The sequence below is a fragment of the Oryctolagus cuniculus genome, chromosome 9, assembly GCF_964237555.1.
Source record: "Oryctolagus cuniculus chromosome 9, mOryCun1.1, whole genome shotgun sequence".
Taxonomy (NCBI): Eukaryota; Metazoa; Chordata; class Mammalia; order Lagomorpha; family Leporidae; genus Oryctolagus; species Oryctolagus cuniculus.
Genome location: NC_091440.1, coordinates 124,446,139 through 124,467,380, shown reverse-complemented (window position 1 = coordinate 124,467,380; position 21,242 = coordinate 124,446,139). Strand labels below are relative to the sequence as shown.

Here is a 21,242-nt window from a genome sequence, read left to right as displayed (position 1 = left end):
CACAATACCTGCCCCTCAAACTAATATTTTCCTAAAAGTTTCTGACAAATATCCATTTTCACAGCCCATATACATTATAAAATACAGTAGTACTACTGAAAATATAAGTAGGCAATAATGCAAGGGTATTTGTTGGTAAGGAGCCAGCAGTAAAGAAAATTAACTATAATAAATGATGTGACAGTTATTTCTCTATTTACCTAAAAGCTATCCAGATACAGTGTCTATAAGTTAGTTTAAAAAATAAATTTCCCTAATCATAGATTTAGGGTTATTTTTCCCTTTCAGATATCAGTTTAAAATCCCCCCCCTTTTTAAGATATATTTATTTATTTAAAAGCTAGAATTATAAAAAGAGAGAGAGAGATATGGAGAGAGACAAACAGACACTATCTTTCATCCACTGGTTCACTCTCTAAATGGCCACAATAAATGGCTGGGCCAGGCCAAAGCCAAGAGCCAGGAGCTTCTTCTGGGTTTCCCATATGGGTTGAGGGGCCCAAGCACTTGGGCCATCTTCTGCTGCTTTCCCAGGCCACAGCAGGCAGCTGGGACACAAACTGGTGCCCACCTGGGATGCCGGTGTTGCAGGCAGCAGCTTAACCTACACACAGTAACTTTGTCCTCCAGTTTTTCTCTTTTTAACAACAGCTTAAAATTACACTTAATGACAAAAACAACCACAGATCCTACAGGATCAATGAAGACTATTCATGGCTTCTTTTGATATTAATGCAATGCCAAATACCTTTTGTACACAGTAGGAGCTCAAAATTATCTTATGAAGAATTTTAGGAAATAGAATTACTTGTAAAAGTAGCTTGTTTTCAATTTTAAAACTGTAGTTCCTTTTTAAGGCCACTCGGTGGCACTACAGTATCATGCCCATGTAGTAAAGAAAATTTAATTTTTTCTAATTACATAAATGAACAAATACAAGAGTTTAGAAAGATATTCTGAATCTCTCCTTTATGGCCTATAAAGCTGAGTACAGTTGGGGGTAGTTACAGAAACTTGTCTAATCTGAATGGAAAAGATAATCTCATTAGTTTCATCAATTGTGTTTAAAAATCCACAGGCACGGGAAACAGGCAGCCGGAGACAAGAAATGTTCACTAAACACCTGATAGGCTGTGTAACACCACAAGTAAGCAAAGTTTGGGCACAGCCAATCATAGCAGAAAGGCTGAACCGGGGTGGAGCTGTGGTGTGGCTGAGCCTGGCTGGAGTCCGGCTCCTCTGCGCTGCCGACCTAGCAGGCGGGAGCTGTCTCTCTCTCTCTCCGCATCACTCAGTCTTTCAGAACAATAGATATATAAATGCATCTTTTTTTAAGGGAGGGGGGAGAAGTCACAGTAAATGGAACACAAAATTTCACAAAAACAAGAATCACCTTTAACATGGCTATGTTACCTAAAAAAAAAAACTATTAAAGGACCTCAATCTTAAAATCAGTGTTAGAGTTTAGAGGGAGCTGAAGCAAGTACATGGGGGGAACAGCGAAAACCCGCTGACGTGTCCGCTTACAACCTGTGGGATGAAGCCGCCCTCCGAGTCTACAGGAGGAAGAGCGCTCTCCCGAGGCCACCCCCGCCCTCACCCAGGACGATCGATCGGTCCGGAGGGGCTCCACCGTCCACGGCTCTGCGCGCAGCCTGAACGTGCCTGCTTCGGCTGTTCTCGAGTAAACCGTATTCCGTGTTTCACGGGATTCTCTTTCCTGCAAACCAGGCTCCCAAGACCACGCGTCATCAAGCTCACGGCAGGCAGCAGGCAATCCAGGTCTGAGGAGGCTCAGTGCGGCCGAGGCCAACACCTCCCGAGCACAGGCAGTGCTCCCTGTGTGCCGGGGGCCTCCTCTTTTCGCTTCTGCTGGAAAGCTGTCGTCCTCGTGCACCTGCCCCGCCTTCTTCCTGCACTGCTCCCGGGGCTGCGGGCCACCTGCCCAGCTGCACACTGACACTTGCCGGGTTTTCGTGAAACTAGATGTTGTTTTCTTCCTTCCTGCATTCCTTTACAAATGGGTACTTCTGAAGCTGCACAGAAAGTTAGGGCGGACGATGTTTATAGGAGCAGCAGCGTCTCACGTTCTCTCCTAGTCATCTAGCAGAACGAAGCAAAAGAGCGCCACCTGCTGGTGCAGACCAGAGGTTGCAAACGGGAAGATGGCAACTTACAAATGTGATGTGGACTGAGGCTGTTTTTAAAACACTTTATCGTTTGCCAGTCACCAGGTGACATGCTGAATTGTGCTGGAGTGGAAAATACTACGTCTCTACCAAGAGATACACCGTGAGGAGCCAATGTTTTATAAAGAGGAAAAAGAGAACCCACTGCTTTCTTATGAACTGAATACGCCACGCAGGTGTGTCTGGAGCGCAAGGGCCTAACCTGGAAAGCCGTCCTGAAATGTGGCAGCTGTGTGCTCCTGCTGATGTGCCCTGCCTGGCCCTCGGGCATCTGGGTCTGTAATCTCTCCCGAGACTTCGCATGCAGATCTCTAAGTCCCTAAAACCATGCACAACGCACATAAAAACAACTACAATTCTACAGTTCTTAATCATAAGAAACAGTACTAATGAAGAATGAAGGTGTCGTAGTTTTTCTCTATAGACTGGAAGACAGATTTACACCATTACCTTTCTCAATATTTTTTTTTTTTTATTTGAAAGACAGAGTTACAGAGAGAGGGAGAGACAGAGAGAGAGGTCTTCATCCACTGGTTCACTCCTCAAATGGCCACAACCACCGGAGCTGCGACGATCTGAAGCCAGGAGCCAGGAGCCCTGTCTGGGTCTCCCACGTGGGTACAGGAGCCCAAAGACTTGGGCCACCTCCACCGCTATCCCAGCCATAGCAGAGAGCTGGATCGGAAGAGGAGTAGCTGGTACTAGAACCAGCATCCACATTGGATGCCAGTGCTGCAAGCCAGGGCGTTAACCTACTGCGCCACAGTGCTGGCCCCTCTCAGTAAAATTTAAAGAATAAAATTCAAACCAGTTTTCAAAATATTTCCTACAGTAATTTTATGTGAATGATGAATAATCATAAATGTAAAAATATTTTCCAGATTAAATCAACTAATTATCAAAATAATCACCTTTGGTATAAATTACAAAATATTTTGCTGTTTGATGTAAATATTGCAACTATAAAGATACAGGTACAGGTGCAGCAAAGATCAGGTAACAATTCAATTTTAAATCATCACTTGGCAATGTATACTTTAGGTACGGAAACCCTGGGGCTGGCATCATGGCACAGCAGGTTCAGCTGCGACCTGTGGCATCAGCATCTCATGTGAGTGCCGGATAGAGTCCCGGCTGCTCCACTCTGCTCCAGCTCCCTGCTCAAGCAGTTGGTAGAGCAGCAGAAGATGCATGGAGCGCGTGGGTCCCTCCTCCCATGTGGGAGACCTGGATGGAGTTCCAGGCTCGTGGCTTTGGCCTGGCCCAGCCCTGACGTTGCAGCCATTTGGGGAGTGAATCAGAGGATGGAAGATCTAACTCTGCTTTTCAAGTAAATAAATAAATAGATCTCTTTTTTAAAAACTAAATTTGGAAACTCTTTTCTGATCACTGAAAACCATTAATCAATCTATGTTGCGATTCCTTACTGCTTAGAAAATACAGTATATCTTAGCTAACTATTCCAAGCCTAGATTTCCATTGTGTGTTATCAACTTACCTTGCAACTTTCTTGATTGTACCTTCCATAATATATGCCTCTTATCTATAATACCAATTCGACACGTTCTTCAAGATTCACAGTGCCGGCATTGTGGCACAGCAGCTACAGTTGTCGCCTGCAACTCCGGCATCCCATATGGGCACCATTGAGTCCTGGCTGCTCTACTTCCAACCCAACTTCCTGCTCGTGGCCTGGGAAAGGCAGAAGAGGCTGTTCCAAGTGCCTGAGACCCTGCCATCCAAGTGGGAGACCTGCAAGAAGCTCCTGGCTCCTGGCTTCAGCCTGGCCCAGCACTGGCTGTTGCAGCCACCTGGGGAGTGAATCGGCAGATGGAAGATCCATCTCTCTCTCTGTCTCCCCCTCTCTGTGTAACTCTGAGTTTTAAATAATTAACCTTTAAAAAAAAAAGATTCAAATCAACTGTTACCTCTTCTAAGCAACCTTTTGTGACATGCTCCCCCCTACCCCGAATTAAAGGGGAAAAAACCTTTATTTTCAAAGTTTGCATTCCAACACAAGCACACATCTTTGCACATTCAGGCACATGCACACACACATGCACACCCACAATCTCTTCTAAGATGTAAACTCCTTGAGGGTGACACTGTTCATTTATTCACCAATGTGTACTCTATGCCAGCTCTGGAGATTTTCTGTTTATTTTGAAAGTCAGAGAAAGAGGGAGAGACGAAGAAAGATCTTCCATCCACTCCCCAAAAGGCTGCAACAGCCAGGGCTGGGCATGGCCGAAGCCAGGAGTCGGGAGTTCCATCCAGGTCTCCCGTGTGGATGCAGGTGTCCAACACTTGGGCCATGCTCCGCTGCTTTCCCAGGCACTAGCAGGGAGCTGGATCGGAAGTGGAGCAGCCGGGCTATGAACCAGCACCCATACGGGACAACGGCACCGCAGATGAGTCTCCACCCGCTCCACCTCAGTGTCGGTCCCCGCGCTGGAGGCTGAGCTGAACAAGATGGTATGAAGCTTCTCGTGTCCGGGGAGATGGTGTTGGAAAGCCAGCACAGAAGCGGCAACAGTCATGACAGAACGCCGACGCCACACGCCGAGACGTTAGTGAAGACCTCCCAGCGGAACGGACGCCTCGCACAGGGAACACTGGGTGTTGGGTAGGAAAAAGACGAGCTCCAAGCAGCGGAAGTCACACTTGCAAAGGTCCACAGGCAACAGAGGAGAAACAAGCGTCATTCATTATTGGTTGGCGTGGAGGGCCCGGTGACAGAAACGAGAGGCTGGAGAGAGACAGGCAGAGGCCGACTGGCAGACGGTCTCGCAGCCCGGCAGGTAAGGAGTTCACCCTTGTCCTGACAGCACCGTGAGGGGTACTAAGTGGAGGAGTGACGTGATCAAATCCACCTGGGCCGCAGTGCACAGAAAAACTAGGGGTGGGAAGGAGAGAGGCCACTTGGGAGCAGGTATTCTTCAGATGAAATATGCAGTGGCTGAAATTAGGGTGTAGCAATGGGTTAGAGAAGGAGATGGCTTTTGAAAAATGTGAGAGGGGGGTCGGCGCTGTGGTGTAGCAGGTAAAGCTGCTGCCTGCATTGCTGGCATCCCATATGAGCCCCAGTTCTAGTCCCAGCTGCTTCACTTCCCATCCAGCTCTCTGCTATGGCCTAGGAAAGCAGTGGAAGATGACCCAAGTCCTTGGGCCCTTGAACCTAACATGGGAGACCCAGAAGGAGCTCCTGGCTCCTGGCTTTGGATTGGCCTAGCTCCAGCCATTGCAGCCATTCAGGGAGTGAACCAGCAGACGGAAGACCTACCCCTCTCTCTCTCTGCCTCTGCCTCTCTATAACTCTTTCAAGAAAATAAATAAATCTTTAAAAAAAAATGAGGAAAGAAATGTGAAAGAATTAGCAGATGACTGATTCCTCCGGAAGCCTGACTGTCCTGCCCCACACACCTGGAGCCCGCGGGTCCAGGACCTGCCACTGGGCCGAGCAAACATGTGCTCTGAGAGCATCCGATACTAAGAAATGAAAAACTCACTAGGGTTACTCTGGTACAGCAAGGACAGGTTACTGCTTTACCTCTTCATCTGCTAGTCCTTCTTCTTCCATGGCCACTTCTAATTTCTTCTGCCTTTTCAAAAGAAAAAAAAAATAAAAATTTAAATATGTTCTTAACTGTACTTATTTAAAAACATATATCGTTTATTCAAACAAACTACTTCAGTTTTCAATGCTAAAAAAAAAGTTTCCAGTTGGATCAAAATAAACAAAGACTAATTTTCTTTCTCAAAGTGAAAAAGTAGGTTTAGTTTTCTTATACTGGCCAAATGAGTAACTTACTATAAAGGTTTGCTTCACTCTCACGCCTAAATGAATTCTTAACAACCGTGATTGATATTCTAGGACCAGTGTTGTGGTATATGGGATGGGCATCCCATATGGGAGTGCTGGTTTGAGTCCTTGCTCCTCTGTTTCTAATCCAGTTTCTGCTAATGTGCCTGGGAGGGTAACAAAAGATGTTCCACATACCTGGGTCCCTACCACCCAAGTGTGAAATTAGGATTGAGATCTTGGCTCCTGGCTCCAGCGTGACCCAGAACTGCCAGTTTGTGGCCATTTGGGGGGTGAAACCACAGATGGAAGATCTTTCTAACTAGTTTTGTAGTGTGTCAGAATGAGATCAGTTTTTCAGGATTAACTCAAATGGGTGTAAGGGATCAAGACTGAAACCCTCACACACACTTTCTGGTATTTGCCATTCATGACAATATGCCCAAAGATAAGCTCTTTCCTGAACCATGATGAAGATCACCCAACAACACATTCTCCACCCACGTGCTTCCTCAGCACGTCACACACTGATGTTTATCTTCGGTTTACTCCAGGCCTCAGCACTTAAAATGGAATAAGTTCCTCATATCAAGTTCTGTGTCTGCCATCATGCACCCCGGGCACCTCAAAGCTACATGCTGAATGATTTCCAGTTGTCTCTGCAGAGAGAATCCAAAGAGTATAAGGACCACTGTTCTGGGCCTATTAATATATGAGGGGTCTTCAAACCATTCATGGAAAGCATGTATTATGAAAAATGCATGGGTTTTCCAAAAAAACGTTTTGCACCAAAATTTTTGTTTTCTTTTTTGAGGGGCACACAGTGAATCACTTTTGGTTTATTGTCCCAAAGGCCCACAATGGCCAGGACTGGGCTGATCAAAGCCTGTAGCCAGGAACATAACCCAGATCTCTAATGTGGATGACAAGGACCCAACTACTTGAGCCATCATCAGTGTCTCCCAAGGTCTGCATGAGCAAGAAGCTGAAGTTAGAGGAGATGGAGCCAGGATTAATCCCAGGCACTCTGAAATGGGACTTGGGTATCCAAAACACTAGGCCAAACACCCTCAACTGTACTCTGCTGTCAAATCTCCACCAACCCCTTTCTGCAACCCTTGCAAACGTTAACACTTGAAATCACCACTCATTCTGAGAGAGATCCAGTAACCTTTCTCTGTTTCCACCATATCTAAATGGGAAGATCCACGACTTCTCTTGTACCTTCTCCTTTTTTTTTTTTTTTTAAAGATTTTATTTATTTATTTGAGAGGTAGAGTTACAGAGAGTGAAAGGGAGAGACAGAGAGAAAGGTCTTCCATTGGTTCACTCCCCAGGTGGCCACAACAGCCAGAGCTGCACCGATTCGAAGCCAGGAGCCAGGTGTTCTTCCCGGTCTTCCTTGCAGGTGCAGGGGCCCAAGCACTTGGGTCATCCTCCACTGCTTTCCTAGGGCATAGCAGAGAGCTGGATTGGAAGAGGGGCAGCAGGGACTAGAACTGGTGCCCATATGGGATGCCGATGCCACAGGCAGAGGATTAACCTACTGTGCCATAGAGCTGGCCCCTCACTCCTCCTACAGTGCTCTCTCACATTTGGCCCTGACCCATATTTTGTTGGGTTTATGCGTTTATCCAACTAGATAAACTTAGAACTCTTAGAAAATTCAAGTTGTTTAATTTGACTCCCACAGCACCAAACTAAGATGATGTTCATTAATAACATCAGATACTTTCATTCTTATTTTCCTTTGGGAACAAATGGCAAAACAATTATTGTAACCATTCAGCAGAAAAAGACAACCTTTAAAATTCTGATGAATATGCAGTGCCTACCTTCTGAAAAGACGTAATCTTTGGTTTCCCCATGATGATCTGATCACTTCCAGAGACTTAATTACATTTGTACTCAATGTAACTACAGATAAATTTATTTCTAATTTATTTTGTGCTTTCTATTGGGTATTTCGGTTTCTCATATTTTGGAATTCCAATTTTTTTCCCTCTTGCCTTCTTCTGAACTTTTTTTTTTCAACTAATTTCCCCCTTCTACTAGTTTAAAAGCTAGCAAACTATTGTTATCCTAGAAATCAGAACATGAACACTTAATTTGTCAAAGTCTGAAGTTAATCAATCTCTACTACCTTTCTGCAAAGATTTTAAAGACCATTTTAATTCTAATCACTTCTCGGCTGACTTGTATCCTACTGCTGGAGAATATTTTAGACCTATTTGTTTAGCATGCATATGACACTGTATTTTTCCTTTTTTTGAGATTTACCCACCTTTTCACCACTTACATTTCTGTTTCACATGTTTCCCTCTACCTAAATTGACTCTGCTGGTGGGGAACTCTTAGCTGGTGCTGCCTCTGCTCCACTCTCATTCCTGTCCTCCTTTAGGAACCTTAGTTAGAGATTCATTAGCTCACTCACTATTCTCCATGTTTTACCACTCTTTCATATACCTGCACTCTAGGTTGACTTCTGATTAATTATTCAAATTTCATTTTCTAGTTCACCGATTCTCTCCTCACCCGTGTCTAATCTACAGTAAATGTTGTCCAAAATTAAACTCAAAATCTCAATCTTCTTTTCTAGTCCTATTTCACTAAACTACACCACTTTGCCTAGGCATGAAATTTCAGGGCCCAAACTACTTCTCTCACACACATTTTATATTTGGCCTGTTGCCACATTTCATCAATTCTTCTCTATTGTTTTCACACAATCCTAGCTCAAGCCTCCTTTCCATTTGCCTGGATCACATCGCCAGCCTTTCCTGTTTCTAATCTGGCCACATCCCCTGTACTGCATTTGAAGTTCTCTTCCAGAGACACAGTTGCAATCACTTAATTCTCAAAATTTAAAGGTCTTCACTATGTTAACAAAGCACGCAAAGCTCCCAGGATGGTAAAATAATTTCTTCTATTTCTAATATCCTTCCTCTCTTTTATCTTTTTCTTCCTCTTATGCGTGTACAAAAATATTCCTCCTTTAAGCCTGTGTGGATGCCACTACCACTCACGAACCTTCCCAGCTGCCTCAGTCAAAAGCAATCTTCTCTTGGAGATACTCATCCTTCTTTATATGCACTATCTCCCTTATTACGTTACAAGCTTTCTGAAGACAAAATAACTTGTCATCCACTGCTTTTAATTGTTCTGTTCTTCCTGTCATCCATACAACACTGTAAATGTTTTTGGCTTACAGTTGGTGATTCACAAAGCACCCCTCTAAATGAAAAGTATGATGTTATATCATAATTTTGTACTTGAAAAAGGTTTAAGACATCATTTGACATGTGATGTAAGCACACAGGTATGCAAGGCTTTGGGTATCCCAGAAAAGTATTCAATGAAAACAAAACAAGTAACTAGGTAGACTGGCAGTACAAGAAACTAAAACACCATGATGAATGGAAAACGTGTTACATTCCACTCACGGAATAACAGCTGCAAGAACCTTGACTATACCTGGTTTCTCTCTCTTCGTGCTGCAAAATTAGGTTGCTGTAAAAATTCTCCAACGTGAGCTTGGCTACAGTCACTCTCTCCCGGGTATGGTTGCTCATAGGAAAGCTGGTTGTGTTCCCTGCCGTCATTGCCATAGTAACGGAAACTGAAACAACATATGAAGAAAGATTAGAAAAAACTCTCCTTATAACCCAGAAAACATTTACTTTCTATTGTGAAAAAACAGTTCAAGATTTATTTATATTTTATTTGAAAAGCAGAGCTACAGAGAGAAAGAGAGGGAGAGAGACAGAGAGAGATCTTCCATCCACTGGTTCACTCCTTATATGACTGCAACAGCTGGAGCTGAGCCAGACTGAAGCCAGGAGCCTCTTACGGGTCTCCCAGGTGGATGCAGAGGCCCTAGCCCTTGGGCCACTCTCTGTTGCTTTCCCAGGCACATTAGGAAGAAACTGGATCTCGAGTAGAAGAGCCAGGAATCAAAAGTGTGCCCATATGGGATGCTGGAGCTGCAGGCAGAGGCTTACACCGTTTCAATCCATTCTGTTGTTTAACTGATTACTAAATGAAATCTACAAGATTTGACTAATAATTATGTTCCCAATAAATGCTAAGTCTCCTAAGAGTTAAGGTAGGTTAGTAACAAGTAGCTACTGCTATGTGAATTCTATGAAACATGAAGTGTTCCATCCTATTTACATGCAAGCCTCAGGCTAAAGGGGAAAACTGCTTTGAGAAAGACACCTTTCAATGGTGTCCACAGTCACCCCATTTCTTTCTGAATGCTGTGTCCTTCTAGATAACACTGTAACAAGGTGTAATTCACTCTCCAGGTTGTGAGGTACATTTCCAAATGAAACCCAAATGCGTACAGCAATCAGGCAGGAAAAAGAAATGAATGAAGGCAGGGAGCAAGAGAAGCAGCATCTGCCCAAAAGCATTCAACTAGCAACTTTGACAAGCTCTAGGCCCTGAAGCACGGGCTGACAGAAGCCACTGTGGACAACAGGGCAAGGAAAGCAGCAGTGGCTGTGTCACACGGGGCAGAAGGAACACTAGTGGCTGCTGTAGGTGGGCATTGCTAAGAGATTTGCTGACCACAGGCAACATCTGGACCAGAGTAAAACAGTTCATGTATCAAAGACGCTTTCGCTTATCTGGATGAAAATCTTAACAGACCTTGACCAAGAGTGACCCCACAAAGGTGCATTCTTAGCTGAAGAGGATTCCCCCAAATCTGAAGAAGCCAGAGATGCCAGATGGAGACCCGAACCAGACTAGATACTAGGGATGATGGAGGAACCAAAAGACCTTTCTTGCTCTTCCACATCAAGCAAGTGAAGTGTAGACTGAAAGTAAACAATTCAAGTATGCAAATCCCCAGTTCCACTGCGGTCTTGCTGGGTTTATGCATCATTTTGCTTAATCCTCAAACTCACTATGTCTGAAACTGAATCTACTGTTTTGACATCATAAATCTGTTCCTCTGCTGACTACTTTGAATCTTTTCCTAACAAGAAGCTGCTCAAGTCACTTGTTTATAATCATTCATACTCCTTACTACCTACAAGTCAAATTACCTTAGCATGATAAACAAGGGCAGCACAAGCAGTGAGGGCAGGTATATTCTTGCTTTATGAGTTTTTTAAAAAAAAAACACACACTTTTTTTGAAAGATTTATTTATTTGAAAGGCAGAGTTACAGAGAGGCGGAAAGAGACAGAGAGAGAGAGAGAGAGAGGTCTTCCATCCACTGGTTCACTCCCCAATTGGCTGCAACAGCGGAACTGTGCCAACCCAAAGCTAGGAGCCAGGAGCTTCTTCTGGGTCCCCGATGTGGGTGCAGGGGCCCAAGGACTTGGGCCATCTTCCACTGCCCTCCCAGGCCACAGCAGAGAGCTGGATGGGAATTGGAGCAGCCCATATGGGATGCCGGCACTGCAGGCGGTGGCTTTACCCGCAAAGCCACAGTGCCAGCCCCAGAGGTTTTATTCATTATTTTCCTCCTGAGGACTTAAAAGAGGGGACTTCCCACGCCTCGTTAGGGTTCCTCCTCACAACAGCCCCACAGTAGGTACTGAAGCCTGGAAAAGCCACGTGGCCAGTGAGCAGCGGAGGCAGGACTCCGACTTCAGGGCTGAGATCATATGGCCTTACAGATGGTCTTACTCAAACCACTAGCACATTCTGGACTCAAGTCATTATTTACCAGACAGGATTTTAACATTTGCTCTGCCTAGTTCACAGGCCTAGACTGTCTAAGGCCACCTCAGACAATACATGGGCAATACACAAGAAAGCCACAATGACTCACACAAATGTGAAATATTATTCTAAATATCTAGTTTTTTTTATAATAAATGCCTTAATACTGAATATTACTTTTTAAAATAATAAATAATAAAAGTAGATTAAATACAAGCACGATCATAACCAAGTGCTTTCCTAAGGCCTAAGCTGCTTTTACTGAAATGATACCAAAGGCAACACTGCCAAACCATTTTTGGAAATCTCAGAAGCACTGCCTCATGTTCTGCTGCAGGTTCAGCTGCAGAGAAGCCAAAGAAAGAAAGACAAACAGGGACGGTACACAGCAAACATCCCCGAATCACGTTTATTCATCTGCACTTAGGAGTAGGAGAAGGGAATACAGTGGAGGAAGTCAAGGAGATTTAAGAAAGCCAGACGACACAAAGTTAAACAAGTTTTCTTACTGTAACATTTTACAACATCGTTAACGCACTAACACAAACTCTGTATCCTCAGAAGGCCCACAGGCCTGTACAGCCGGAAGCAGCCTTCTAGGGAACTCCTTCAAGGCACATGAAGCTTTATTTCAAAGATACTTCTCAAATTCAAATTAGTAAATGAATGCCTGTTACTTTTTCCAACAAACATGGGGGAGCAGGGAGGCGAGGATCTTAAAGTTCCAACCAAGAGCAACTGCTAAGGATTTCACAGTGCCCTGCCTTTATTCTAGCAGGAAGGTACTAACGAACTGGAAAACGTGCACAAGACCTGCAGCTACAATACCATCTGCAGCTATGGGTGGCTTGCCAGATCTAAGTGGAAAAAGTGGTCAGCTTTAGTTGTCCAAGACCTACATACTCCTTTCAAAGATGGGGGGGGGGGGAGCCTTTTATGACTCTTGAGAAAACATGAACAAAGGACACATCAAGTCTGGAGTTACTTGGTTCATAAGGAAGATGGATGCTGGAACCAGGGTGTGGCCAGGAGGGGCTGACTGGCTGCCAAGGAGCCTTGCGGAACCTTGCTCAGGCTGCCAGGGTGCAAGGGCTGGCCTTCAGCTGCCAGTGTCCCGAGGCAATCCAACTCTGCAGGCTACTTTATCCTAGCCACTTCACAGAAGACTGCAATATGAGACAGAATGGCAATTTATTGATCAAGTAATAAGAAACCAAGTAACAAGCAGCAGGCACTTGCATCTGGTGGCAAATGTGTTCTATCCTCACAGGCAAGCTGGATGCAAAGCCTTATTTAGGGTCAGAAGACTGATAAGCATGGCAGCAAAACAAAGGGAACTGCTGTCATTCAATTTACAGGTTCAATGGCATCACAATAAGATGGAACCTGAAGAAATAAAAAAAAAAAATTGATTACTACTGCTGGGGCCGTGTGCACCCTGGAAAGTAGTGAGAGGAGATGACCAGTGATACTAAGCTCTCCTGCTTGCGCATTCCCCCAGGCCCACACAGAACCAAGGGGCCAGGGCAGCAGAAATACTACAAACATAAAACTTTCAAACTTTTATGAAACAAAAAAGCATTAGAGAGCCTAAAACCACTCCAAACAAAGGCAATCTGCACAGCAATCCAGATTGGTCATTTAAATATTTATGAACCCACAATCTTTATGAAAGAGGAGTAAATGGAAGATGGTATTTCTTCTACCATAAGACATGAATTTTTCTTTAACATCCAGAAATGCATGTCAAGTAATGGAGAACTAATTTTAGATACTATACAGTCACAATCACAATGTTCTTTCCCTTTTAGTTACATATGGAAGTATGTACGTATGCCTTGTGCAAAAACCAAATCAGGACAAAATCTGTCTATTCGTGTTTGTAATAAAAGCATTATAGCACCTGGTAGGGTGCTGCACACACAATAGGCATTCTGTAATTTATGTGAGCAATCAATTCAATAGATTTTAAACTATATAGGTCTTACATATAGTTTCCTTTGAGATAAAAACTGCAGATTCCTTTGGTATTACGTTAACTTTCAGAAATAAACCTTAAGATATATATTTTCAGAAAAAAAGCCAAAAATCCCACCCTTAGTCTTGATTAAATTGAATCTTTTTAATAGATTAGCTTAGAAAGACAAGGAAAAAAAACTCCTTCCTTCGAAACAGACATAAGTTTAAGGACGTTTTAAATTATGCAAAACTAAATAGTGATTAAATGTTACAAACAGGGATCTGGTTGACTGGCACTAGTTATATTGTAAGTGCACTCCTCTAATGGATTTAACACTGTTCTTTGTCTTTCATTACAGCTCTGCACATAGCTAGGAAGAGAACAGGATACAATTTGCAAGTCTAGAATTCCTGGACTGATAAAAACAACACTAGGTGCCCTTGAGTTTCCTGTTCACGTGTTTTCTCCAGACTGCCCTATTCACTAATGGAGACACTACCAATGTGAAGTCCAACTTTCTTGAGTTTATCAAGCCTGGGGAAAGGAGATAACGAATTTGGCAGTCAGACCTTCTATAAATAGATGTGCTGTCTACAATCATTTACGATCAAACTTCTAAAGGAGGAAAAGAGAGTTGTTTTACCTGACTGGGCAAACACACAATTTGACAATAGTTTTGAGATCGGAATTGGACCCCCTAAAATATAATACCGGAAGGTGGTCCCTTAAAGTTCCCCAAAAGTCCCATCTGGGGTGCCACATGTTATTGGAATTTGGGGTGCCATATGATATCACTATATGCTTATTAATAAGTTCCCAATATTAATAAGCCTGTGTGGGTTTTTGCCTAATATTCAGAGAAGAATTCTGAATACCAGCATAAATGAACGAGGCAGCATGATACATTTTAAGCTTTTATTTAGTGCAAAAGATGCATAGGAGAGTGAGAGCTTTATCTATAAGAGAGAGGTAGATCTGGGTTCATACTGAGTACCAGGAACCAGCCACGTGGAAGAGCATCTAAGCCAGGAAGCATGGGGTGAGTGGCCCAAAGGCCACTCACCCTGGAGGCTCAGGGCTGTAGCCAGACCCCTACTGGCAAGAGGCCAGGGAAAGGAAGCAAAAGGGCTGGACACAGCAGATCCCAGGCTTTTAACCCACTTTCAAAGGGGAGTGGTTAATTAACCTGATTGGCCAGTGGACACTCAGGTGTGGCCAGATAGGGGCATGAGGTCACACAGGGGCGTGGTGAAGGTGTAGTCTTCTAGCTCATAAAGCTAATCAATTTTAACCTGTATGCCTGTCTACTTCAGTTTCACCATAATTTTCACATACTAACTTTCAGATGAAAGGCTATCATTAGCACTGCTGTATTGCCTTACAGTGTAAAAAATTTCACAAATTCATCATTAGCTGCAATCTTAGTGTCCTAGGCTACAAATACTCAGATCAAATACTGCATACGCTGGGTCCCTAACACAGAGCAGCTCCAGGTGAGGGTTCGAGTCCCAGCACTGACTTTCACTACTCACATTACAGGACTGCCAATGAATGGTGATAAGCTGAGATCAGCTAGTGCCAGCACTGTAGACAGAAAAGCTGATCAAACACAGTTCTGCCTTTAAGGAGCTCACAATCTTAGGCGGATACAAAGTAGGGAGAAGAGAGTGCTTCAAGGGGAAGTGTAAAGGATTAACAAGAGGAGATGCTTGAGCTGCGTTTTGTGTGAGGAGGGGGTCTGTGGAAAGAGCCAGCACTCAAGTGAACCCCACAGGGGGAGACCCTGCTTTAAGGCATGAAACAGACATGCTTGAGTGTGCAGAATGGATTGAGTATATGACTGAAATGGCAGGAGATGATCAAATACCTTTTTGCCATGTCAAAATATCAGACAGCACATAAGTGGTTTTTAAGGAACAGAAAAAGAGCCAACACACAACATGTACTGAGTGCTACTCAAGTACAAGAACTCTTTTGAAAAAAAGTTGTATGTTTTAATGCAGTTAACCCTCCTAACAAGCCCCAGTTATGCTAGGATAGGGAGGATGGCAGAAAGGCTGGGAGCACAGATTATAGGAAAGTATTGAAGTCAAGCAGCTGCTGCCATATTTTGTTTGGCTTGTGCTGTGATTCAGAAATGAGGGGGCAGGCATTCAGACTAGCAGGCAATGGTTACGAGTACCTGAGTTTCATCATCTGCCAGGGCTCCTGATTCCAACTTCTTCTTAATGCAGACCCTGAGAGGTAGTGATGATGGCTAAAGTACTCGAGTCCCTGCCACCCACGTGGGAGACTTGCACTGAGTTCCCAGCTCCTGGCTTTGCTGCAGCCCAGCCCTGACCACCATGCGCAACTGGGGAGTGAAACAGCAGAGAGAAACCCTCACTCTCTATTCTCTCTCTTTCTCTCAAATAATTTTTTTAAAGAATAGTTTTTTAAAAAGAGAAATCAGAAGATTTTACAAGGAGATTCAGACTTCTGGTTCCTCTTGAAAAATCAGACCTGTCAAGAGCAAGTTCACAGTCCTGCCTCGCAACAGACACACACAGCAGAGAGCTGGTCCCCTTGCAAGACCACCTTTCTAGGCCCACTTGATCGGTTTCCTTCACTTGGCTCGTGACCAGCTGCTTCCTTAGAGCATTGGTGATTACAGATCTTTGCTCAGTACAGAATAATGGGGCCTGAAAGAAGGCAGCAGCAGACGGGATGAAAAGGGCTCAGACTTCAGGCCTGGAGGGAGGGAGGCCACCATCAACAACAGAAAGGACACAAAGCTGACTTGGTAGGGAAAGACAAGTTTAAGGTTGATCCTGTCTAAGTAAGCTGGGCTGATGAAGGATCCACAGCTCTCAAGGAGGTAACAGCTGCCCACCTTACAGGGCTACCGTGATGCTCCCAACAGCAAGGAGAGACTAACCTTGGCTGGCTCAGAACTTTGGTTCAGCTACTTGGTAGCTCTGCGACCATGTAATTAAACAGGTAAATTATTTACACTTTCTGTGCTTCCATTTCTTCTTTGAATGAAATAAAGATAATGGCTGGCTTGCATGTGTGCTTTTCAAGTCATTATGTGTATCACTAAGATTTCTGAGGGTTATGAAAATATCTGGAAAAGGGACTTAGCCTGTGCCTGGCCACAGACTCATCACAAGTTTGATCCATCAACACATAAGTGAAAATATTTGTAAAATATCTCCCGGCTCAAAGTAAATGCTCAAAAATTATTTTCTTCCCTTTCCTGCTCAATCTTCCCATTCATCCCTCCTGCCTTGGGTTGCTGTCCAAGAAGTTGGCTTGTAATTCAATCTCTAATAGATATTTCCCATCTCTCCCAGTCTAAGAACCTTCCAGATTCGGCAAATTAGATTGCTATTAATGGAAACAGGAAAGATAATACCAAAAAGTACATATTAGGAGCAGGCACATCTGGCAAGGTGGTTAAGATGCCGCTTGAGACACCAGCATCCCATTTTAGCATGTGTGGGTCACACTTCTGGCTCCAGCCCCAAATCCAGCTTCCTGCTAACGTGCACCCTAGGAAGAAGCAGGTGACAGCTCAAGTACTTGTGTCCCTGCCTCTCACTCAGAGTCCCCGGAATGTCTTCAGCCTGGCTGAGCCCTAGCAGATGGAAGATCACTCTTTCTGTCTCTCTCTGCCATTCAAAATAAGCAAAATAAATGTCATTTTTATCTCTTCCACTTAAAAAAAAAGTACATTATCAATTTCCAAAACTTGACATTTAAAAGAAAAATACAAAAACACTCTTAGTAGATGCCTTACTGAAAGTTAACAGTGGTAGGAGGGGTACGTCTAGGGGTCAAAATGGTGCTCCAGGGAACAAATCACTTCTCTTTCAGAGTGATTCTCTGGGCCGGTGTTGTGGCACAGCAGTTTAAGTCACCATCACCTGTGATGCCAGAATCTCACATGGGCACCATTTCATGTCATGCATGCTCCACTTCTGATCCAGCCCCTGCTAATGGCCTGGGAAAGCATCAGAGGAAGGCCCAACTGCTCCCCCTCCCCACCCCCACAAGACCTGGGAGAAATTCCCAGCTCCTGGCTTTGGCCTGGCCCAGCCCCAGCAGTTATGACCATTTGGGAAGTAAACCAGCAGACGGAAGATTCTATCTCCCTCTATCTCTATCTCTATCTCCCTCTATCTCTGCCTTTCAAGTAACTAAATAAATTCTGGGAAAAAAAAAAAAAAGGAGTGATTCTTGCGAGACAAACACATTCTGTCTACTTGCAATCTATTTACTGTGCGTGGTGTTGAGAGCTGTTTTTTCCATTAGTTAATATAACCCCTCCATGTGGAGTCTGCCCAGTTTGCTAGCCCAGAAGCTCAGATGCCTTTGGTCTTTTTGAGTCACAGATGCGAAATGAAGACTTTGGGGTGCTGAAGTTAACAAAGTCATTTTGGTTTACAAAACTGTTTTAGAAACACACATTTTTCCCGCTGACAAGAATATACTTCACTAGTTGAATTCCCAAAAGCCTATAAGACTATAATTTGTGGCAGGCTATCTGAGTTATGTTGATCCAAATTACTACTAAAAGTTCCTCTGAACCTAAATTTATTTTTTAAAACTTGCAATAGGAAGGGAAAGCATTTATGAACCAAATGTAAACAAATTAGAAGTAGCAATTTTACCTAAAAATTGTCCTATTTACATAACAGTGTTTAGATAAGGTATTAACCTGTATTTCTCAAAAATATTGAAAATGAGCCATCTATCCTTTTTTCTTCTAATTAATACATTGAGAGACAGAGAGTTCCCATCTGCTGTTTCACTCCCCCAAAGCCCATAAAGGTCATAGTTGGACCCGGGATGAAGTCAGGAGCTGGGACTCAATCCAGGTCTCCCTTCTAGGTGGCAGGAATCCCGTTAGCTGAGCCATTACTACTGCTCTGAGGGTCTACATCAGCGGGAAGCTGGAATCAGGAGCCAGAGGCAGAACTTGAACCAACGTGCTCCAGTGTGGGACACAGGTAACCTAATCAGCATCTTAGCCACCAAACCAAGACGCGTCCCATCACATTCCTACCTAAAAATGCACTAGACTCTGTCGGCAGAAGACATTCAACCAAACCTATCAGCTAACTTCAAAACATAAGACTTCTCTCTCTGTCTCTTTATCTGCCTCTGCCTCTCTGTAACTATGACTTTCAAATAAATAAATCTTAAAAAAAGTTATGCTGGCTGTTTATGGCAAAACCTCATCACAGACTGTGGGAGAGAGGGAAGAATCAATGATATTGCAACAACTGGGCATCCGTTTGGAAAAAATAAAGTCAGATGCTCATTTCATTTCAAAAAACAAAGTAAATTATAAATGGCTCCAAGGGTGAAGATAAAGACTAAAGGCGGGCAGGAAGGGAAGCAACGGAAGTAAAAAGAAAATTAAATGTCAAAAGAATTAGAAGAAAATAAATGTAGATGAAAGATCACTTGGTCTTTAAGAGGGTACAGAATTTCTTAAAAGAAAATCATCACAATGAAAAATGATGCTAGGTGCTGTTCTGCCAAGATTTGGAATAACACACACAGTAGTACCCCCTCCCTACCATGGTCATGCTTTCTGAAGTGTCAGTTATTTGCCATTGGAAAAATATTAAATGGAAAATTCCAGGAAAAGCAATTCATAAGTTCTCAATTGTGCCCATTCTCAGTAGTGTGATGAAATCTCACTGTGCCCTCCTGGGACATAAATTGAGCCTTTGTCCCGTGCACCCACACTCTGTGCTAAACTCCTGCTAGTCACCTAAGGGCCATCTTGGTTACCAGATCAACTGTTTTGTTATGACCATGTTTGTGCTCAAGGAACCCTTATTTTACTTACTAATGGCGCCAAAGCACAAGATAGTTATGCTAGCAATTTCATTACATCGTATTGTTATAATTTTTCTGTTTTATGATTATTGTTGTTAACCTCTTATTGTGCTTAATTTAAAAATTAAACGTTATCATAGGTATATGTGTATAGGAGAAAACACAGAACACATAATAAGGGTTTAGTACTATCCTTGGTTTCTGGGATCCACTGGGGGTGGATGTGGATCTTAGAACATATCCTTGGCCAGCACCGCGGATCACTAGGCTAATCATACATCTGTGGCACCGGCACCCTGGGTTCTAGTCTCGGCTGGGGTGCCGGATTCTATCCCCGTTGCTCCTCTTCCAGTCCAGCTCTCTGCTGTAGCCTGGGAGTGCAGTGGAGGATGGCCTAAGTGCTTGGGCCCTGCACCCACATGGGAGACCAGGAGGAAGCACCTGGCTCCTGGCTTAGGATCAGCGCAGTGTGCCAGCCGTGGCAGCCACTTTGGGGGTGAACCAATGAAAAAAGGAAGACCTTTCTCTCTCTCTGTCTCTCTCACTGTCTAACTCTGCCTGTCAAAAAAAAAAAAAAAAAAACAAAACAAAACATATCCATCATGGATGATGGAGATTCAAATATGTAGAAGTGCATAGCAAACAAGATTTAGAGTCAAAAATTTTAGTGGAAACACTGTGAAATAACAGGGTATATTATAAGTATGTATAAAAGGACAATAATATGCTTTTAAAATGAAATATATTAATATACATGTAAAGCTCACGTATCTTTTTTTACATAAAGTTGTAAAGAGACAATGAAGAGTAATAAATAAATGGATAAGTAATACAGATTAATACTAGGCAAAAACATACAAAAAGTGTTCAATTTTACTGGTAAATCAAAGACATAGGGACCTTTTTAAAATAATGTAGTGTGTTCCCAATATCAAAGTAGCCACAATTGGAGGATGCCTTTGTCATCTACACTCCCATTAACTTACAGGAACATAACCATTTCTGGTAAAAGAATATGGTAATTTGCATCAAGAATCATTTGGCATTGTAATTCTATCTTTAGGAATCCATTTAAAGGAAATAATCAAAAATTCAGCAAAAGTTTGTAAAGAGCTTTTAAAAGTCAAAGCATCATTTTAAACAGCAAACAGCTTAAAACAAATCAAACATTTAAAATTAGGTAAAATGACTGACATACTGATGAAAGTATTAAGCAGCACAGACGGAACATGAAGAATATTTTCCAAAAAAATGTTAATGGCGTGAGAAATAATGTGAAATAATTAAGTAGGATACAAAGTTCTACCTTCAGATACAATATGAACTCAACTGTATTTTCTTTTAAAAAGGGAAGGTTAAATTATGTTGTGAAATTACGGGTTATTGAAATTTCGTTATCATTTTAATGAATTTCCCATTATGTGCAAACACCCACTGAAATCAGAAAACACATATTTAAGAGTGACAGCGTGAGATGCTGGAGGCAGGGGAGTAAACGGGAGTCAACTTCCACTTTGAACACGCAGAGATGAGTTTCAGGCACCATTGCACTGGGGCATTTTCCTGAGTACCAAAATCTCAGTTCTGGTTAGTGGAAGATTATGAAAATAATACAAAGAGTTGGGTGTCATGGAACCAAACTAAAGAAGAAGAGGGACACTAAAGGGGGAACGTGAAGCAAGCTGCTGGTCACAGCTTCTTTCCTTCTGGGGAGACCGGCTTTCAGCGGCTTAGCCCTGTGCGTACTTAGAAGGCTCACTCCGCCAGCTCTCTTCTC

At 43.2% G+C, this 21,242-nt stretch overlaps 1 protein-coding gene across 10 annotated transcripts in view; it reads right to left on the bottom strand.

Annotated features, from left to right (window-relative positions):
• STK38L (serine/threonine kinase 38 like) overlaps positions 1–21,242 on the bottom strand; it is an 86,106-nt gene that overhangs the window by 20,939 nt on the left and 43,925 nt on the right. For 5 of the 10 annotated variants that reach the window (XM_051850891.2, XM_070049557.1, XM_070049555.1 and 2 more), the window contains 2 exons: positions 9,466–9,610; positions 5,740–5,791 (listed from right to left, as the gene is read on the bottom strand). In XM_051850891.2, coding sequence (XP_051706851.1) covers positions 5,740–5,791; positions 9,466–9,599 — 186 coding nt within the window. In that variant the 5' untranslated portion in view covers positions 9,600–9,610. The remainder of the gene's footprint in view (positions 1–5,739; positions 5,792–9,465; positions 9,611–21,242) is intronic. The other 5 variants (XM_070049551.1, XM_070049552.1, XM_070049556.1 and 2 more) reach the window with 2 other exon arrangements.